The 21,270-nt window shown below is 40.9% G+C and overlaps 1 protein-coding gene across 2 annotated transcripts in view; it reads right to left on the bottom strand.

The window, feature by feature from the left end:
- ssh2a (slingshot protein phosphatase 2a) overlaps positions 1-21,270 on the bottom strand; it is an 83,616-nt gene that overhangs the window by 29,896 nt on the left and 32,450 nt on the right. The window contains exon 1 of one of the 2 annotated variants that reach the window (XM_034167939.1): positions 3,208-3,747. The exons of the other annotated variant lie outside the window; for it this stretch is intronic. Coding sequence (XP_034023830.1) covers positions 3,208-3,335 — 128 coding nt within the window. The 5' untranslated portion in view covers positions 3,336-3,747. Of the gene's footprint in view, positions 1-3,207; positions 3,748-21,270 lie in introns of those variants that run through there. 2 annotated transcript variants of the gene reach the window in all.

The following is a 21,270-nucleotide window of genomic DNA, read 5'->3' on the forward strand; positions in this document are numbered from 1 at the left end:
GTGCTGGCTGAATTAGCTCTTCGTCCACCATGCTAAGCTACAGCCATTGAACTCTGCAGCTCACGAGTGTCTGAAGAACGCCGAAACCCCCCCCCCCCCCCCCCCCCCCGGGGGACGCTGTAGTACAGAAATCGATTCTTGGTCATTTTGGATCGATTCAGAATCGTAATAAATAAGAATTGCGATTCGGACGTGAATCGATTTTTTCCGACACCCCTAATGGGTATGTGATTTTGGTGAAACAGGCTCTAGGGCTTAAGGGTTTAAGCATTGGGCTTGAGACCAGAGGATCCTCGGTTCAAATCCTAGCCTGACTGGAAAAATCACTAAGGGCCCTTGGGCAAGGTTCTTAATCCCCTTGTTGCTCCCGGTATGTAGTGGGCACCTTGCATGGCAGCAGCCTGACATTGGGGTGAATGTGAGGCATTGATGTGTAAAGCACTTTGAGCGTCTGATGCAGATGGAAAAGCGCTATATAAACACAGTCTATTTACCATTTAAGAGTAAAGCAACTGTAAGACTAAACTCCTTTGGATTACATCAAACAACTTGGCATTAATAATACACTTTAGCCAGAGACGGTATTTTTATCACTCTATTGATCTGTTGGCTCATGAGGCTAAATGCTGCTGTAGGGCCTTCACTTATCTGATCAGTGCGCAATCAATACAAGCACGAGGTTGCAAAATAAAAACAGCCCATTTAAACCAGACTACTCAAAGATGAAGTGTCGTCAAAGAAGATTATATCCAAAACTTTAGCTGTAGAAATGTTTGGATCACTGCGAGACCTCATACATTAGCGGCATTTGATACTATACAGCCTCAGCAGGCCTTAAAAGTATCTGGCTGGCCTATTCTTTTAAATTACTATTAAGTATCAATTAAATATGATATTAAGATGTAAAACAAAGGTAACAGTTTCAAACTAACAGAGGGCACTGACATGCCCCATAACACCCCTGACATGCTGACAGTGGATCAATGCAGCTTGTCTGTAAAATCTAATTACTGACAATGAGGTATCTACATCTACACTGTGAAACAGGCACAAACTGTACTTATTAAGGTAAAAAAGGAGCACCAGGATGAGTAAGAGCTAGTGACATCACCAGGAAATGCCATCTGAAGCTGCAACTGTGTTACAAAATGCATCCTCTTAGCGCGTCATGTATAATGATAAAATTGTGCAACCCAAGCGTGTACCAACCGGACTAAACTGACACCCCGGGGAATTTTTTTTTTTTTTGGGTGGGGGTGTTAAATAAAATGTGTAAAGTAAACTATATTCCACCTGTCTGCGTGTGCCGCAGAGTAAGTTCCTTCGTGTTTCTAACTGCTCATTACACAGTCTCAGAGATTCCCGAGAATGTTATTAGTCCCTGAAAGGTTTCTCTCCAAAAGTTCTTTCAGCTGCTTGATTAGCATTTTCAGATGAACGCTTTATAATCTACAGTTTGAGCTTTGCAGTGAAGTTTTATCTTTGTGCAGTTACATCTAGATTCTTCATGGCTAGGTCATTGGCAAACAGATGACTTAATAATTCTGCAACCTAAAGATGTTTAGCCTATGTTCTTTAAGCTACCGTGTAACTGAATATTGTCGGCTTTCCAGATTGTTACAAAATATTCTTGAGTCTAGGGAAATGAGTGGTTCAAAAATAAACACGACCTCTTCATGTTGCATTTTTCGACAGATAGGACTTGCACTATGGTGCTACTTCTAGCCTAGAAAATACATCATTCAAATTCAACTACTCATAGACTAGGTAGAAAGAATGTAATATCATCACCTACATACCACCAGCGTATTTGTTGTCTGATGTCACCTTTGTTTCAAAGAGATATGAAAAATATAACATAGATAAAATTCAGCACTGAAGATGCACAGGCCGTTCACAAGCCAAATGCAGGCTAGTGTAAGCAGCGTCCAGGCAGATGTATGCGACAGTAGGAGGTACTATGCTTGGATCAATCAATCAATCAATCAATTTTTTTTATATAGCGCCAAATCGCAACAAACAGTTGCCCCAAGGCGCTTTATATTGTAAGGCAAGGCCATACAATAATGATGTAAAACCCCAACGGTCAAAACGACCCCCTGTGAGCAAGCACTTGGCTACAGTGGGAAGGAAAAACTCCCTTTTAACAGGAAGAAACCTCCAGCAGAACCAGGCTCAGGGAGGGGCAGTCTTCTGCTGGGACTGGTTGGGGCTGAGGGAGAGAACCAGGAAAAAGACATGCTGTGGAGGGGAGCAGAGATCGATCACTAATGATTAAATGCAGAGTGGTGCATACAGAGCAAAAAGAGAAAGAAACAGTGCATCATGGGAACCCCCCAGCAGTCTACGTCTATAGCAGCATAACTAAGGGATGGATCAGAGTTCTACTTTCATCCCAACACAGAAAAAGAAATATCAAAACAAGCTTGGCTGTAAAAACACACACAAACCCCTTTCAAAATGTCACTTGTGATATACATACTTTACAGAAGTGTATTATTCAACTTTTTACTGTGATCTAGTGCTACAGACAACAACCTAAAATGGGGCACCTGTGAGTGAGGAGTTAAGGTGCGTATCACCTGCTGCAATCCGAAGTTTGCAATGTTCCCAGGTTTAAATCTTGGCCGGCGGTAACTCTTTGTTGTGTGTCTCACCCTTACTCTGACTGTGTTTCCTGTTTCTGTCATAAAGGCTGAAAGGTCCCGAAAAATATATAGATAGATAGATGCAAACATACACATACACACACACCCGATTGGCAACTATTGCAATACATATTGTAAAGGGCAACAAGTGTTTTGTGCCAGCCTGAATAAATGGGCATTTCAGCCACATGATTGGAAATTCAGGTTTGATTTTTGGACATGACACCTCTCTGCAGGTGTCAGCAAGAGAGATAAAGTCATCAGCACCTCATAGTTCACAGACTAAAAGATTTAAACACAAATCACATCCCAAACACATGCAGTACAACTCAACCCAATCCCAAACTGAATTCATTTCAACCCGAAGCAAGATATTCCCACCTCAGTGTCCACTCTCTCCACACACACACACACACACACACACACACACACACACACACACACACACACACACACACACACACACACAAATATATGTGTAATTAAATAAAACTATACCAACGCAAACTCTATTTTTTAATCTCTTTGGCTCATTACTTTTTTCTCCCCTTTAACTTACAGTTGGTTGATTTTATTCTTGGACACCACAGCGTCGTCGCTGAAGTTTTGAACCATCTTCGCCCCGCAGCAGGAGCAGAAGCTGCCGGTCGACGAGCTTCTGGATCCGGACACCGAGCCCAGGGTCATGCCGGTTCTGGTTCCGTCAGAGAGGCGCACAGAGAGGGAGGGGCGGGTTGAGGTGCTGCGGGTCCGAGTGAGAACTCTCAGCCTGCTTTCACAGCCATGTGCTCAGACACACACTTCCTTCCTTTTTTTTTTTTTTTGCTGCTCGTCACACAGTTTAAAGAACAAATGATTCCGCTAAAAAAAAGGGTGGTTGAGACGTTTCCGAACCGTATTTCTGATGCAATAAACCACAAATAAGAGGATTCTAGCACATTATGTTCCTGCTGCCGACACGCACAGCTGATCACAAAAAAAATGTCAGAGCGAAGCGAAACCGAACCCTGCGTGAAAGAGTTAAAGTCCGTGATCTGCATTAAAAAAATAATAAAACCAAACAGTTGTTCCCCGTCCAAAGGACACTGTCATTTAGCACTCTGCCGTCCTCTCTCAGCGGCAGAGAGGAATCACGGGAGTGGTGAGGAGGAGGAGGAGGAGCAGGACACACGTGCTTTGGGGGAAAATGTGGGAGCCAATCGGGACGAAAGCGACGTGCGTGAGCGCACATGCAGGACACAGAGTTACACTGCAGCGGCACTGCACGTCATCACTCGTTCTACAGCATTTCACCTCTAGAATGTTAGAAACTGTCAAAAAGTGAGGAACAATGTGTTTGTTTGTTTTTTTACAAACATACCAATGAAACCATATCCACAACTGGAGTGACACTGTTATCATAGCACATTTAAGTACATGCAGGACTTAATAAGTTAATGGAGGATTGCAGACTTGCATATTTATGAGTATTTAGTGATAATGTTCATCATTAACTTTATTGAATTTTCTTTATGCTGTTGTGGGTTTGTTGAGCAAAAGCCAAAACTCTGTGTCCACTGGAATCCTGTAGAAGTTTACATTATCTTTCTGTCCATGTCTGTTGTGACAGCGGCATGGTATATTAGTGGAAAAAATGGCGAAAAACAGAGGAAAGACAAGTTGAGATGGCTTGTTTACACAGCCAAGTGTATTGTGACCAACTAAACCTGACCTTTGGCTCCGCGTGGCACCCCCTGCATGTGACCTATGACGTCACGTGCAAAGCCTCTATTGTTTAATTCCGGTTTGACTTTCCCATTCTGTTGTGCATTACATCACACATTTGGCCACATAGTGGCATCATGTTCCTCCCCATAATTGCTAAATTAACCTGTTACCTGGTGTTCACATGAAGGTGGGCGCTGCATCCTATCCAGCCATCATCATCATGTCCTCTTAATTTAATTAATTCCACCATGACAACATTTACTGTTTTTGAGTCACTGCCTATAAAACCTGAATGTGATGGACAAACCCACTCACTCACCAACCGACTCTGTGCTCGTACACGCACACTCAGCTTATGGGTGATTCTTTAACTACGGGCACTATTGGCCTTGTAAATGTAATTTCCACCACACCATTGCCTTACAATATAAAGGCCTTGGGGCAACTGTTTGTTGTGATTTGGCGCTATATACATGTGCTCTGATGTCACTGTTTATCTCCACAGAAACTACCCAAACAATCTTTCATACAAACTGTTTAAAGGGACATTATAGTGTTGTGGTGGAAATTACGGCAATAATGGGGGACACCTACATTTTGTTTAAAAAAATCACAACAGTTGTATGACACTGAATACCCCAATTATGTTTTGATTATTTTACTGATATTTTATTCACAGATATTTTAAAACATTAGAAAAAACGTTTCTTTACCATTCATTTTTATCATTGAAGATCAAAAGTCTGGGTGTGGGACAAGCACAAAACGGCAATATTTGCATATAATGATGCTGAAAAAAGGTGAAAAAGTCATCATAGACTACTAGAACAAATTTCTTAACACACTTTCATTGTAAAGATAACTATAAAAGTGTGAAATTTCACCTTTTTTCTGTTTTTCATACAATATGATCAAAGGACATAAGTGCCCATAGTCTAAGAATCACCCTTATGTTTCTGTCAATTAATAATTGATCTTTTCACATTTGTCAATATTTGTGTCAAATTTTTGTTTGCAATAATGTTTTAAATTCATTCATTCGTTTTCTGCTGCTATCTGGGTTGTGGTGGTTGTTTAAAATGTTCGGAATAAATTAAAGCCATGGGATGGAAGATGTGTTTTTGAACTATAGTAACAAAACATCACTTCTTGATCTAATTTTTCCCCCCAATGTTAAATGATTAGGTGTTTGATATAAGGTTTGGATCACTTCTCCATGCTGATTGATGGTGGGGATATAGTTTGGAAAATGACACTGTGTTCCAGCTAGCCTGATTTCCGCGGTTGCCACACCCTGGTCTCCACCTACTGCACCCTGCCCTGGGCCCAAATTCGGCCTGTCCCCCCCCACCCCCACCCACCTTCCCAAACCAAGGGGCAGGATCAGTGGTTCCATAGTTATGGCCATAGCCAGAAGTAAAGCTGTGACTGCATTTAAGTGGCATAATTAACTGCATCACAATCGCGATATGTGATAATCACACAATCGCAATATGTGATTGTGTAATTATATAATCCTCAAAAGGTTTGATGTAACTAAATAAATAAATCATCATGGTCTGCACTGAGAGTGCGCTGCTGTCGTCTGTGCGCACCACCATTAAAATGTGGATGTTTTGATTTTCTTCTCCATTGGATGTTGTAGACTTTTATGCATGTTTAATGAAGAATGACGAACACATCACTGCACAGTTTATTGCCTGATTAAAAAAACACACACGAAGGAGGAAGGACCACAACAATGTGGATTTTTTTTCTTTCTGTCCTGTGTGCTCCTGCTGTGTGTTGAACACCTGCTTCTCAACTTTTTTCAAGTACACATATTATTATGAAGTCATTTTCATTTGGAGACTAGAGTTTTGTGTGATACAAATGAAGTCCAAAACATCATTCTGTTTGAACTACAGAGTTTAGGCACTGAAATGGCTAACAACCATTCCATCAAATGACCCAGGCTTGCCAATCAATTCCAAAATCCTACAAAAAACACATTGAAATTTATTTAATACATTAAATGAGTTGCTAAATGTTGAAAAAAATCACAACAAAACAAACAGGCAACGTTAACGTCATTAAGCTAATGCAACACAATCAATGTAAACCCCTGGGTCACTCAGAGAGTGACCTGTCTCATCTCTCAGCACACCAACCTGGCCATATAAGACCAAACAACAACATTCAACCAGGGTGAACATAACCAGCTGTTGCCCCGAGGGCCCCCATAGTCATACACATGTTGGTGACACAATGACTGGAGCCTCTTTGCATGCTGAATCATCGGGAGATGCCTGCTTTACGAGCTTACACAGGAAGTCAGTGGAGACAAGAAAAATCACTCCGCATGCCTGCAAACCGATGAATTTCCATAAATGTAAGCAAAATTATCTGAGAAAACAGAGTAAACACCCTAAACTTGAAAACTGGCATGATGGTGCTGAGAATGTAACAACCTGGCACTGTGCCACATTTCCATTGCTCAAGGAGAGCCCCATAATGCATGTTATTCCTTAAAAATCTGTGAACAATCTCATATTCACATAAAGAGGAATTTGCATAAACAATAACAATTTCCATGCAATTTGGCCCACTATTGTAAAAAATATTTTGAAAGAGAGTGTTATTTGTGTAAAAATCTTTGGACAGACTCATATTTATGGACATTAGTTACATTACAAACATTTATTACAGTAGCTTTAGAATTAGCTCTGCATTTGTGCAATTCACATAATTATTACAAAAGTAACTGTGGTTACAAGACTAACAACTATTACAATAGTGGTTTACTACAATAACATCTGCATCCACTTATTGTAATTATTACAATACCAGTTACAGCACTGGCTATGATTTTTTTTTATTTTCAAATGGTGATAATCAAACGATCAGCTGGGATCCTGTAGTGACACTACACTTGATGTCTCAAGTTTTCTACTCATGGACAAGTCTTGCATCACAGTCACATCACAGATTGCCCAATGATCTGCTTACAGCTGCAACCAACAAATCAGTAGAACAGTCCTGCATGTGCTGCAGCCATGTGATTCTGTTTACCACATCATCAAATTTAAGGAGTTGGAGGGAACTTATTTGTCTGAGGAGGAAACATGAGAGGCTGCCAGTGCGATGTTTAGCTGAGTCCTTAACTTGCAAAATCGTTTGCTCCTTTGCTGGAGCCTCTTTGCACTTTGAATCATGGGGAAATGCCTGCTTTGCAAGCTTAAACAGGAAATCAGCAGAGGCAAGAGAAATCACTCCCTGCAAACTACTGCAAACCGATGAATTTCCATGAATTTAAGCAAATTATCAGAGAAAACAGAGTGGTGCACAAGTGGCTAGTGCGCCTTGGTTTCAATGCGGAAGGTTCCCATTTCAAACCTCACCCCTGCCACATTTCTCCATGTAATGTGGAGTCACATCAGGAAGGGCATCCGGCATAAAACTTGTGCTAATTCAACATTCAGATCTGCTGTGGCGACCCTGAGTGAAAAGAAGGGAGCTGTCGAAGGAACTTACTTACTGAGAAGAGCAGGAGCACAGCAGGTCAAATGTCGACCGGTGGTGTGTAGCGTTAACGTTTTGTGTCACTGTAGTGATCGTTGGCAGCAGACTGAAGAGAAAAGTTTCCCATATGTGCGATGTCCCGATCTTGAGCATGAGATGTCCCAGTAAGGAAAGGAACAGGTTTTAACACTTTACCTGCATATGACTTCAATGCACTTACAAAGCTATTCCCAACATATCCAGAGACACAATACAGCTCCTGTTCAAAGAGTTTAGTCTAGTTCAAATGTTTGCCGACTACTCAACCCACTTGGCGGTGATAAGAGGATTTAACTTTGGAAAACCTAAGAGCCCTTTTGACAACCAGATAAGACAAAGACGTGTTTGTTGGAAGAAAGAAAAGATAAAAGCATGTGTGTCAAGTAAGAACAGTCAGCAGCTAAGAGAACGGAATCTGAAAATTGGTGCCCATTCTTGATCTTAAAACACTAAGTAAAGATGTGATTAAATGTTAAACAATGTTTCTAATTACAAGGTTTAAAGTGACACAGACTGTATTTTGAGATATACATTTTATAGCATGCAAAGTAACGTTTCTGTATTAGATGCATCATAGCCATGTCAACAAACATCATTTTCAAGGACACAGATTTGTGGTATTCTGACATTATTTAAATTAGTCTAATGCAAACACAATTCAGATATGATTCACATTTGTACTCATAATATGGAAGACTTCACTTTTGTTTACTAAAAGTCTGTCACACAATGGCACATTAATCATTATTTGTTAAAATTTTCCTATAACCAATACTGTCCACAGTGTTATGTGTCGGACGCAGCTCGGAGAACCGACCAGCGTTTGAAGGACCCAGTATGAAATAAGCAGAGCACGGTACAAAGGCTAACTGAATTTAATACATAACAGTGATACAAAAAACAACAAAAGAAAGTGCAGTCTGGCGTGGTGCGCTCCCAGCAGCGCTAACGGTCCGGAGCCAGAAGCTGTTCGGACCCAAGGACCCCGCCGACACCCCCCAGGTGGCCGCAACAAACCGAGTCTGTGAAAGAAGGAACCATTATGTGAGTCCACACTCTACACACAGAAAGAACACTTAAAGGTGTACAAACAGCAAACACTTCCTGGCTTGATTACTAATCAGCTTCCCAACCTGCAGGCATGGAACATCCAGTTCACAAAACTCCACTGCAGTGGAAGCCGATACATGACTAACATACAGCTCAATATAAAAAGGTGTGAGGGACACCACATTTACTGACTGTATAAATGTTAGTCACAAAATCTAACGTACCTCAGGAAGTGTGCTGACGAGCGTGAGACCTCACCCCCTCCTCTTTCACAGACCGTGCATCAAACCCTGGACGTTCTCTGCATCCACTGATGAGATGGCTCCCGAGACGACGATCTCACCCGTCTGGTCACAAGGTCGAGTCTCTGGCAAATACACACTGTATACTCCAGTCTTAAATGCCACCATGTTCCAATCCATATAGATGCACCTCAGCTGTGAGTCCTGACGAGCCGCAGGTGATCAGGGTGAGGTCCTGATAACCTCAGCAACACAGCCACTCAGTCCCAAATGCAAGCCACCTGGAAGGAAAAACAAAAGACAGAAACAAAAAGGCAGCCAGGCCCCCCAGCCATACAACACACAGTTCATGATAAATTTGTATTGTATTTACAGATATACTTTCTTCATGAATTTTATATGAAATTAGTAGGTAATATTTCGGGTGCATCATGTTTTTTTGGTCACAAATACAGATCATCCACTTATGTGTAAAATGCACTATAGCTACCTCTGTCTGTCTGTCTCTCTCATATATATGTATATAAATAACACCTGAATAGATCCTTGTCATTCAATTGGTGGTTTGTATGTCACATAACATGAATCATTTGTCCCATCTCCCATGGTGTTCCATTCAGCGTGCAATTCTGGTTCCATATGATTTGTACCATTGCACACTACAACCACTGCATCTACACACAAGCAATGACGGCACGTAGCAGCTTATTGAGGCTGTTCATTCTTCTAACACAAAAGAAAAAACTAATCCAGTATGCCGTAAACCATCTGAAGACATTTACAATATTCGCTGGGACGTATCTAGCTAAAATAGAACCGATGCTGGATGAAGAGCTTGACAAATGACTATCGCAAACTTTTGCTGGACTGAGAAAAGCAGAAGAAGAACACGAAGAAGTCAATGCATGGCATCATCTATGGACTACATCGTCAGGATTGTTTCTGAACTATCTGACTGTTTTTGCAAGAAAACAACAATATTAGATTGGATTGGACTGCTATTTAAAAGTCGTGTTGGAGTGTTTGGAACCTCTTGGTGTCAACGTCCCTTTTCTCCTGTTTAGAAATTTGTAGGCGTTACATTAAACAAATAATGAATGTTTTCTTTCATTTGTTCAATGGTATGAATATTTCATTTGGTGAAAAATTCATACCATTGCACTCATAAACATTCATTATTTGCATAATTTATATATATATATATATAAAAATCTGTGTGGATCCACGGGCTCCAGATTGGGTAGTGCTTATATAGATAACTGACATTTTTTCAAGGATGATAAGAAATTATGCAAAGTTTCTATAATGAGTTGAAATGGTGTGTGAGTCCAGAATGTTTTAAAAACCTTAGACCTCAACAGTTTTTAGAAGAACTCAACCCTTTTATTTCCTCTTAATTATGTACATTTTTAATGTTATTTTACTGTCTTAATGTATTTATAAACTGTCTAGGTTCTTGTTCTCATATGCACACTACTATTATTATTATTATTGCAGCAATCTTTCATCAAGTATTGGACATAATTCTCCATATTTTTATTTTATTTATTTATTTATTTATTTGAATTAGGGCAGTGCATATTAATCAATGCGTCAGCAAAGGCTTCAACACAAATATGCCAGAATTAGCACAGAAGCTAAATTTCATCCGTTGTCCTAAGGCAGGTACAAACATTTAACAATAAATCTGACAACACAGACATTTAACATTATACCAAACACACACAACTTAACAACAAACTATTTACAATAAAAGGATCAGTCTGGAAATTAACAAAGACAAAAAAAAAAAGAAAAAAAAGAAAAAGCATAATTATCTATGGGTACATGACTTGTTAGTTTTCAACCAATTTTTAAGAGCTTGTTTGAAAGTTGAGTATTGTCCACAGTTTCTGATGTGCTCTGGCAGAGCGTTCCATAAGTTTGTTCCTCTGATAGACACCACCATTTGGCCAAATTTAGTCCTATGTCTTATTTTTCCTATCAATAAATGTTTTTAGAGGCAGAGGGGCCAGCCCATTTAGAACTTTAAAAAACAGGCAAGCATCCAGGAACATCTGATAACTTTCAAAATCTAAAGTACTATACTTACTTAAAATGTTACAATACAATACAATGATAATTTAAAGGCTTTCTATCTAAAACTTTTAAAGTTCTCTTAAACAGAGATTTCAGGGGCTTCAAAGTGCTGTCCGCTGTCTGGGATCATGTATAACAATAAGTGATGTGGCTAAATATCTAAGTGCATATAAGCCCTTGCTGAATCTACAGTTAAATATGGTCTTATATACTTAAAATTAGACAAGTTAAATTTTACAATATTGGACACTTTCTTTACATGGTCCTTAAAGGTTAGATTTGAATCAAAGATTATCCCCCCATTGACCAAGACAGCTGGTTGTACACCCCCTGCTGGCTTGCGTGAAAAGAACATGCAGACTGATTTCTTAGTACACTGTAAAAAGGAAAAGTTAAAATTGTTGGCCTGAAAAGGTTTTTTTTGGTCACATAAACATACACTCAACAAAAATATAAACGCAACACGCAGCTCAAAAATTTAAGTTACATTACACATGAATAATAAGTTATCTCAACAAAAACTTATTTGTTTGTTCAAACTTAAGATTTTTAGTTGGCCTCAAAACCAAAAAAATCCAGTGGAGACTGTTGCCTTGAAATTTTAAGTTGACACAACTTTTTTGTTTTTACAGTGTATTAAGGTGCAGGCAGGAGTTTTGAAGCCATTGGGACACTGGCACCATGGCTCCCGATAGAAAGATAAAGATAAACTTTATTGATCTCACAGAGGAGAAATTCACATGTTACGTCAGCTCTTAAAAAACACACAAGGTGGGTGCAAGTAGAGGAAAATGTTCCTCTATTGCAGAATTGCAGCTGCCTCACCTTTCGTTTTTGCATGGGTATAAAGAACTGTATCATCTGCATATAATTGTGTATTTATATGTTTACAGAGATTAGGAAGATTATTAACATATAAACTAAATAGGATAGGCCCCAATATAGATCCTTGTGGAACTCCAGCAGAACATTTAAGAAATGATGACTGTGAGTTAGCAATTTGTACAGCCTGCTTTCTATCACACAGGTATGACTTCATCCAGGAGATGGCGCTATGAGAGAAATTGAAATAAGTCGGTTAGCAAGCAGAACATGATTGATAGTGTCAAAGGCACATTTCAAATCAAGGAACACAGCACCCACAAAGCCAACCTGATCTAGCAGATGCTTCACAGTTTCTTGGAAGTAAGAAACGGCTGTATCAGTGGAATGATGTTTCCTAATACCAAACTGCATTGGATGGAGAGGAGTTTGACTGTTATTTAAATAATCAGTTAACTGTGTGGGAAACCATTTCTCAGCTATTTTTGATATTATTGGCAAGATACTTATTGGTTGGTAGTTCTCAGGCTTTGTTTTGTCCCCTGTCTTAAACACAGGGGACAACCCTAGCAAGTTTCCATGTTGTTGACACTATACTTTGTTTTATTGACAGATTCACCAGATGTGCAATCGGGCCTGCGAAGGAATCTTTGTGCAACTTTAAGAAATGACTAGACAGACCAAAAGTATCTTTGGCTCTTGAGTTTGTTAGAGTTGATATTTTTTAACACATCAGACACTGATATTTCATTTATGCAGAAAATTGGTTGACTGGTATCTATAGGATGACATAAAATGTCTGGACATTTTAATCGCTGTGTTAATTCTTCAATTGAGTCAATAAAGAATCTATTAAAACCATTAACAATGATCTAATGTCACTTATAGCACCATTAATCTGGAGCTGTAAATCTTTTGTTACTTGTTTCTTATCTCGTCCTAATAACTTATTTAGATGTTTCCATACCAACTTTCCATTTGCTTTATTAACTGAATCAATAAATCAATAATACAAGAGTGTCACCTGTCATTACAGTGTTTCCTGCTCTGTGCATATTAAAGTGTTGCCACGTGGTTACAGGGTGCTCCCTGCCTTAAGGTGCACTGACACAAGTATGCCTTTGAATCATGCACTAGCACGAAATATGTCGTGCTGGAGAGTAAACTCGTCTTTATCTCTTCTAAGTCCCTGTTAGTAAATGATATAATAATTGATCAACATATTGATTTATTCTGCCTTACAGAAACCTGGTTACAGCAGGATGAATATGTTAGTTTAAATGAGTCAACACCCCCGAGTCACACTAACTGTCAGAATGCTCGTAGCATGGCCAAAGGGGAGGATTAGCAGCAATCTTCCACTCCAGCCTATTAATTAATCAAAAACCCAGACAGAGCTTTAATTCATTTGAAAGCTTGACTCTTAGTCTTGTCCATCCAAACTGGAAGTCCCAAAAACCAGTTTTATTTGTTGTTATCTATCGTCCACCTGGTCGTTACTGTGAGTTTCTCTGTGAATTTTCAGACCTTTTGTCTGACTTAGTGCTTAGCTCAGAAAAGATAATTATAGTGGGCAATTTTAACATCCACATAGATGCTGAGAATGACAGCCTCAACACTGCATTTAATCTATTATTAGACTCAACTGGCTTTGCTCAAAATGTAAATGAGTCCACCCACCACTTTAATCATACTTTAGATGTTGTTTTGACTTATGGTATGGAAATTGAACACTTAACAGTATTCCCTGAAAACCCCCTTCTGTCTGATCATTTCTTAATAACATTTACATTTACTTTAATGGACTACCCAGCAGTGGGGAATAAGTTTCATTACAGTAGAAATCTTTCGGAAAGCGCTGTAACTAGGTTTAAGGATATGATTCCTTCTTTGTTATGTTCTCCAATGCCATATACCAACACAGTGCAGAGTAGCTACCTAAACTCTGTGAGTGAGATAGATTATCTCGTCAATAGTTTTACATCCTCATTGAGCACAACTTTGGATGCTGTAGCTCCTCTGAAAAAGAGAGCCTTAAATCAGAAGTGCCTGACTCCATGGTATAACTCAGAAACTCGCAGCTTAAAGCAGATAACCCGTAAGTTGGAGAGGAAATGGCGTCTAACTAATTTAGATCTTCACTTAGCCTGGAAAAAGAGTCTGTTGCTCTATAAAAAAGCCCTCCGTAAAGCTAGGACATCTTACTACTCATCACTAATTGAAGAAAATAAGAACAACCCCAGGTTTCTTTTCAGCACTGTAGCCAGGCTGACAAAGAGTCAGAGCTCTATTGAGCCGAGTATTCCTTTAACTTTAACTAGTAATGACTTCATGACTTTCTTTGCTAATAAAATTTTAACTATTAGAGAAAAAATTACTCATAACCATCCCAAAGATATATTGTTATCTTTGGCTGCTTTCAGTAATGCTGGTATTTGGTTAGACTCTTTCTCTCCGATTGTTCTGTCTGAGTTATTTTCATTAGTCACTTCCTCCAAACCATCAACATGTCTATTAGACCCCATTCCTACCAGGCTGCTCAAGGAAGCCCTACCATTAATTAATGCTTCGATCTTAAATATGATCAATCTATCTTTATTAGTTGGCTATGTACCACAGGCTTTTAAGGTGGCAGTAATTAAACCATTACTTAAAAAGCCATCACTTGACCCAGCTATCTTAACTAATTATAGGCCAATCTCCAACCTTCCTTTTCTCTCAAAAATTCTTGAAGGGTAGTTGTAAAACAGCTAACTGATCATCTGCAGAGGAATGGTCTATTTGAAGAGTTTCAGTCAGGTTTCAGAATTCATCATAGTACAGAAACTGTTGTGAAAGTGTCGTGACACGGACCCACAACAGGGGGCGTTAATGAACGGACAATGGATAAGCCAAAAGTAACAATTTAATGTTGTGAATCGCACAACGACGTACAGACAATAACAATATGGTGGACTGTCAATCATACACCAGGTGACGTGTGGGCAGGCTCGACGATAGAAGACGCCTGGCAAGAGAAGAGCCGGATCCGCACACAGCTTCCACCACCAACGGAGCTGAAGAACACCGGAGCCGCCAAGCCCTGCGCCCCAGGTGGCCGCTGTCTTCAGCAGTCAGACCCGGTACTGCTGGCAGAAAACAGAGACAGTCCTGATGAGTGTGAGTTCGCACACTCAGTAATCCCACAGTCAGTGTTTAGTTAGGAGGGAGCACCTCCACCTCCAATCACACACATCGTATCTGGTTTGGGGTGTGAGGCGAAGCCGTCGCAGATCACACCAAACGCCAATCCCACAGATAAGGCAAACACCACAGGAAAACGGCTGCAAAGAGTTCAGACTATTGTTCAATGTTTTGTTCAGCAGAGAAAATTACCTGAATGGTAGCTGATTTCTCGGCGAGGAGGTGGAGTTGCAGTCCGGCCTTTATGGTGATGGTGATGAGATGAATGAGTGCCAGCTGGTGCTGAGGATGAGTGACAGCTGTCACTCCCAGTGGCTCCGGCGCCCTCTCGTGCTTGAAGCCCGCACTCCAAGCAGGGCGCCATCTGGTGGTGGTGGGCCAGCAGTACCTCCTCTTCAGCGGCCCACACAACAGAAACAGCATTAGTGAAGGTTACAAATGATCTTCTTATGGCCTCAGACAGTGGACTCATCTCTGTGCTTGTCCTGTTAGACCTTAGTGCTGCTTTTGATACTGTTGACCATAAAATTTTATTACAGAGATTAGAGCATGCCATAGGTATTAAAGGCACTGAGCTGCGGTGGTTGAATGATATTTATCTAATAGATTTACAATGTGTTCATGTAAACGGGGAGTCGTCTTCATAGACTAAGGTTAATTATGGAGTTCCACAAGGTTCTGTGCTAGGAACCAATTTTATTCACTTTATACATGCTTCCCTTAGGCAGTATATTAGAAAGGCATTGCTTAAATTTTCATTGTTACGCAGATGATACCCAGCTTTATCTATCCATGAAGCCAGAGGACACACACCAATTAGTTAAACTGCAGGAATGTCTTACAGACATAAAGACATGGATGACCTCTAATTTCCTGCTTTTAAATTCAGATAAAACTGAAGTTATTGTACTTGGCCCCACAAATCTTAGAAACATGGTGCTAACCAGATCCTTACTCTGGATGGCATTACCCTGACCTCTAGTAATACTGTGAGAATCTTGGAGTCATTTTTGATCAGGATATGTCCTTCAATGCGCATATAAGCAAATATGTAGGACTGCTTTTTTACATTTGCGCAATATCTCTAAAATTAGAAAGGTCTTGTCTCAGATTGATGCTGAAAAACTAATTCATGCATTTATTTCTTCTAGGCTGGGACTATTGTAATTCATTATTATCAGGTTGTCCTAAAAGTTCCTTGAAAAGCCTTCAGTTAATTCAAAATGCTGCAGCTAGAGTACTGACGGGGACTAGAAGGAGAGAGCATATTTCACCCATATTGTCCTCTCTTCATTGGCTTCCTGTTAATTCTAGAATAGAATTTAAAATTCTTCTTCTTACTTATAAGGTTTTGAATAATCAGGTCCCATCTTATCTTAGGGACCTCTTAGTACCATATCACCCCAAAAGAGCGCTTCGCTCTCAGACTGCAGGCTTACTTGTAGTTCCTAGGGTTTTTAAGAGTAGAATGGGAGGCAGAGCCTTCAGCTTCGAGGCTCCTCTCCTGTGGAACCAGCTCCCAATTCGGATCAGGGAGACAGACACCCTCTCTACTTTTAAGATTAGGCTTAAAACTTTCCTTTTTGCTAAAGCTTATAGTTAGGGCTGGATCAGGTGACCCTGAACCATCCCTTAGTTATGCTGCTATAGACGTAGACTGCTGGGGGGTTCCCATGATGCATTGTTTCTTTCTCTTTTTGCTCTGTATGCACCACTCTGCATTTAATCATTAGTGATCGATCTCTGCTCCCCTCCACAGCATGTCTTTTTCCTGGTTATCTCCCTCAGCCCCAACCAGTCCCAGCAGAAGACTGCCCCTCCCTGAGCCTGGTTCTGCTGGAGGTTTCTTCCTGTTAAAAGGGAGTTTTTCCTTCCCACTGTCGCCAAGTGCTTGCTCATAGGGGGTCGTTTTGACCGTTGGGGTTTTTCTGTAATTATTGTATGGCTTTTGCCTCGCAATATAAAGCGCCTTGGGGCAACTGTTGTTGTGATTTGGCACTATATAAATAAAATTGATTTGATTTGATTTAACAGGTGCAGACAGGACATGAGAGGTGCGCCGGTGCATGCTATTGCGCAGAGAATTTTAAAATGTTAAAAAATCTTTCACGTACAAATGTCGTGCTATGTGGTCTGATCTAATCTCCAACACTACGTGCAGCTCGTCAAGTGGAGTAAACAAGAAGTGAACAGAGCGAGTGGTGACGTTAGCGGATCGCATCAGAGCACAACTAGTCTGGAGGATTATAACAAGAAGTTAAATCTGTTATAAACATACTTTAACAGCTGAACACAAGAAGGAAAGAACACGCAACTGTTTTATCAAGCCATGACAATGTAAACATGACAAATAATTACCTTTTAGATGGCTCAAAATGCTTTCTGCACATAGTTAGTCAAGCGTGCACGAACGGCTCTGGCTGCAGCCACCTCTGTGATTCAGGATGCTATTAGAGCCATTGTCAATGGTCAATTTGCAGAAAAAAATGATTAATCCACCACAAAATAATTATTTTATATACGCAGTGTCCAGCGCAGAGCACTTGGCAGCCGGTGGAACAAAGAACAGCGTCCAGCTGTGAACACGGCGGGTGGGATCGTCACGACGATGTTCATGCGATTACGTGAGTCACAGGCATGCTCGTGTCACTGTAGCTTTACATGTGTTAACAAGCCAAGATGCGCATATTGATGACTTCTAGTCAGTGCCCCTGTTGGATGTGCAAATTGATGTCTGCCGACAGGACCCCTACCTGAGTGTCAAGTAATTGTCTGGTCTCTGTCCTATGCATATAAAGATGTTTCCTGTCTCGTTTGTGTATTCCTTTTGTACATATGACAAAGCTTTCTCTGCACACCTCCCCCCCGTGTGCTTTTCTCTGTCAGAACTCCTGTGGGGTAACAGGTGGGGCCAAGCTGTATAAATGTGTGTGACTTGTGAATAAAGAATAACGATACGACTACGATGACGAAGCGAACAAAATGTAGAATTAACATGAGAAGTAAACGGCAAAATGGGGAAACTGTGTCTCCTTGATTCATGACAACTTCTACAATATTTTATTATTATTTCTATTTCGTCATTTGATTTTTAAATGGACCAGAAAGGAAATAAGTGTTTTCACTTTATTGTGTCATCCATGTTTTTTTTAAACATATTTACAATTATATTATGTACTTATGTTGATCTTAAGGAGCCGGTCTGCTCTGTGCCAGCCTGATCCTGTCAGATTTCAGAAGCTAAGCAGTGCATCATCTGGTTGGTACTTGGATGGGAGACCTCTTTGGAATACCAGTGGCTCTGTGTATGTTTCTCCAGGTAAAACTGGAGTTGTGTCAAGCCCCTTTCACACTGCCGTATTTGTAGAGCTGCTTATTGCAGCGTATCGTCTACGCTGCAATAAGCAGCTCTACACCCACTTTTAGCAGCTCTACGTCGAGTTTTTTCTCTCTACGCAGCAGTATGTTGAGGACTCCGCGTGTAGGACAGAAGAAATTAAACATGTTTAATTTTCTTCGGCGTAGAGTGCTGGACACAGTTTTAAGCAGGTCTGCGCAGCACAGCGTTACTGCATGCAAGTCTGTGCAACACTGCGCTTCTGTACACAACCAAAAACTGAGTGCTGCATCCAGAGGAATCAACTGGAGAACATGAGAACATGATCACACAGCCCACAGCACCTGTGTGCTCAGAACAGGGAATCGAACGTCAACTCAGAAATCTAGAAACACAACAGAAACAGCAGGTCGGTCGTGCGCTCTCCCTCACTCTCACTCTGTCTCTGTCTCTCTCTCAGAGTCTGATCAAACCTGTGACTTTAAAATAAAAGCACACTCGTTGCATGTCGATGCGCTCATCAAATGCCCCGATTGATCAGGTCTGATCAAACCTGTGACTTTAAAATAAAAGAGCACTCGCTGCATGTCGGTCTGCTCATCAAACGCTCTGATCGTGGCAGTAATGCTGTAAAAAAAACTCCTGATACAGTCCACTGTTTTCCAAGTGCAGTGATGTTGTTCTGCCAGCCAGCAGGAGTGAACTGGATTTAAATAGCGGCAAGGTACATGCGAATGTGTGCACACATTAAAAAGCGAACACACGCAGCTGCAAGTATGAAACGAACACGGAAAAGGCTGAGTATGCGCACATTTTGGGCATATTTAAATGAAACACAACGCTGCAATACGCAGCTCTACGAATACACCAATGTGAAAGGGGCTTCAGGAAGGGCATCCGGCGTAGAACTTGTGCCAAATACCAGTGCGGATCTGGCTGTATCCACTGTAGCGACCCCGAACAAAAACCGGAGCAGCCGAAATGACAACACACTTACGTTGAACTTACTAAATAAAATCATGCACACATGCACTTACACTTTTAATATTTAGATGATTTACCACCCACCACCTGCTGCATTGGCATGCGAGCTAGAATGTAATTATCAACGTCCATTGTTCACTGTTATTAGCCAATATTTGTAGTTTCTCCAAAACTATTGTTCCGTTTTGGTGGCATTCATCCTTGAAGCATATTAAATGGCAAATGTCAGCTCACCACAGTTTCTCTGTGATCAAACTCAGACACACGCATGCACACGCGCACACAGAGGTCACTTAGCTATTATAATACAGATTATTATTACTTCCTGCACGGTTTTTCCAAAAATTTCAACACAGATAGATTTTAGGCCATGCAAGACTCCATTAAATTTTGGAGGTGATCCAGATCCAGATTCTGGATCAAGTTTCCTTTATATAAGCTCTGAAGAATTACTGATAGCAAGATTACATCAAAACCTTTTCACCAAATTGGCCCCACAATAGACAGTGGGGCATAGAAGACTCCACTGAATTCTGGAAGTGATCTGGATCCAGATCCAGATTCTGGATGAAGATTTCCCTTTATAAAGGCTTTGCAGGATTACATCGACTACTTCACAGATTCTCACCAAATTTGCACTGCAGACACACACACACGCACACACACACACACACACACACACACACACACACACACACACACACACACACACACACACACACACATATATATATATATACACATACACTCAACAAAAATATAAACTTAACACTTTTGGTTTGCTCCCATTTTGTATGAGATGAACTCAAAGATCTAAAACTTTTTCCACATACACAATATCACCATTTCCCTCAAATATTGGTCACAAACCAGTCTAAATCTGTGATAGTGAGCACTTCTCCTTTGCTGAGATAATCCATCCCATATCAAGATGCTGATTAGACACCATGATTAGTGCACAGGTGTGCCTTAGACTGTCCACAATAAAAGGCCACTCTGAAAGGTGCAGTTTGTTTTAGTGGTGGGGGGGGGGGGGGGGGGGGGGGATACCAGTCAGTATCTGGTGTGACCACCATTTGCCTCATGCAGTGCAACACATCTCCTTCGCATAGCGGTGATCAGGTTGTCAATTGTGGCCTGTGGAATGTTGGTCCACTCCTTTTCATGGCTGTGCGAAGTTGCTGGATATTGGAAGGAACTGGTACACGCTGTCGTATACGCCGGTCCAGAGCATCCCAAACATGCTCAATGGGTGACATGTCTGGTTATATGCCGGCCATGCAAGAACTGGGACATTTCAGCTTCCAAGAATTGTGTACAGATCCTTGCAACGGGGGGCCGTGCATTATCCTGCTGCAACATGAGGTGATGTTCTTGGATGTTGGCACAACAATGGGCCTCAGGATCTCGTCACAGTATCTCTGTGCATTCAAATACCATCAATAAAATGCACCTGTGTTCTTCGTCCATAACAACGCCTGCCCATACCATAACCCTAACCGCCACCATGGGCCACTCGATCCCAACATTGACATCAGAAAAACCGCTCACCCACACGACGCCACACACGCTGTCTGCCATCTGCCCTGAACAGTGTGAACTGGGATTCATCCGTGAAGAGAACACCTCTCCAACGTGCCAAACGCCAGCGAATGTGAGCATTTGCCCACTGAAGTTG

This window comes from Thalassophryne amazonica, chromosome 4, assembly GCF_902500255.1.
Source record: "Thalassophryne amazonica chromosome 4, fThaAma1.1, whole genome shotgun sequence".
Classification (NCBI taxonomy): domain Eukaryota; kingdom Metazoa; phylum Chordata; class Actinopteri; order Batrachoidiformes; family Batrachoididae; genus Thalassophryne; species Thalassophryne amazonica.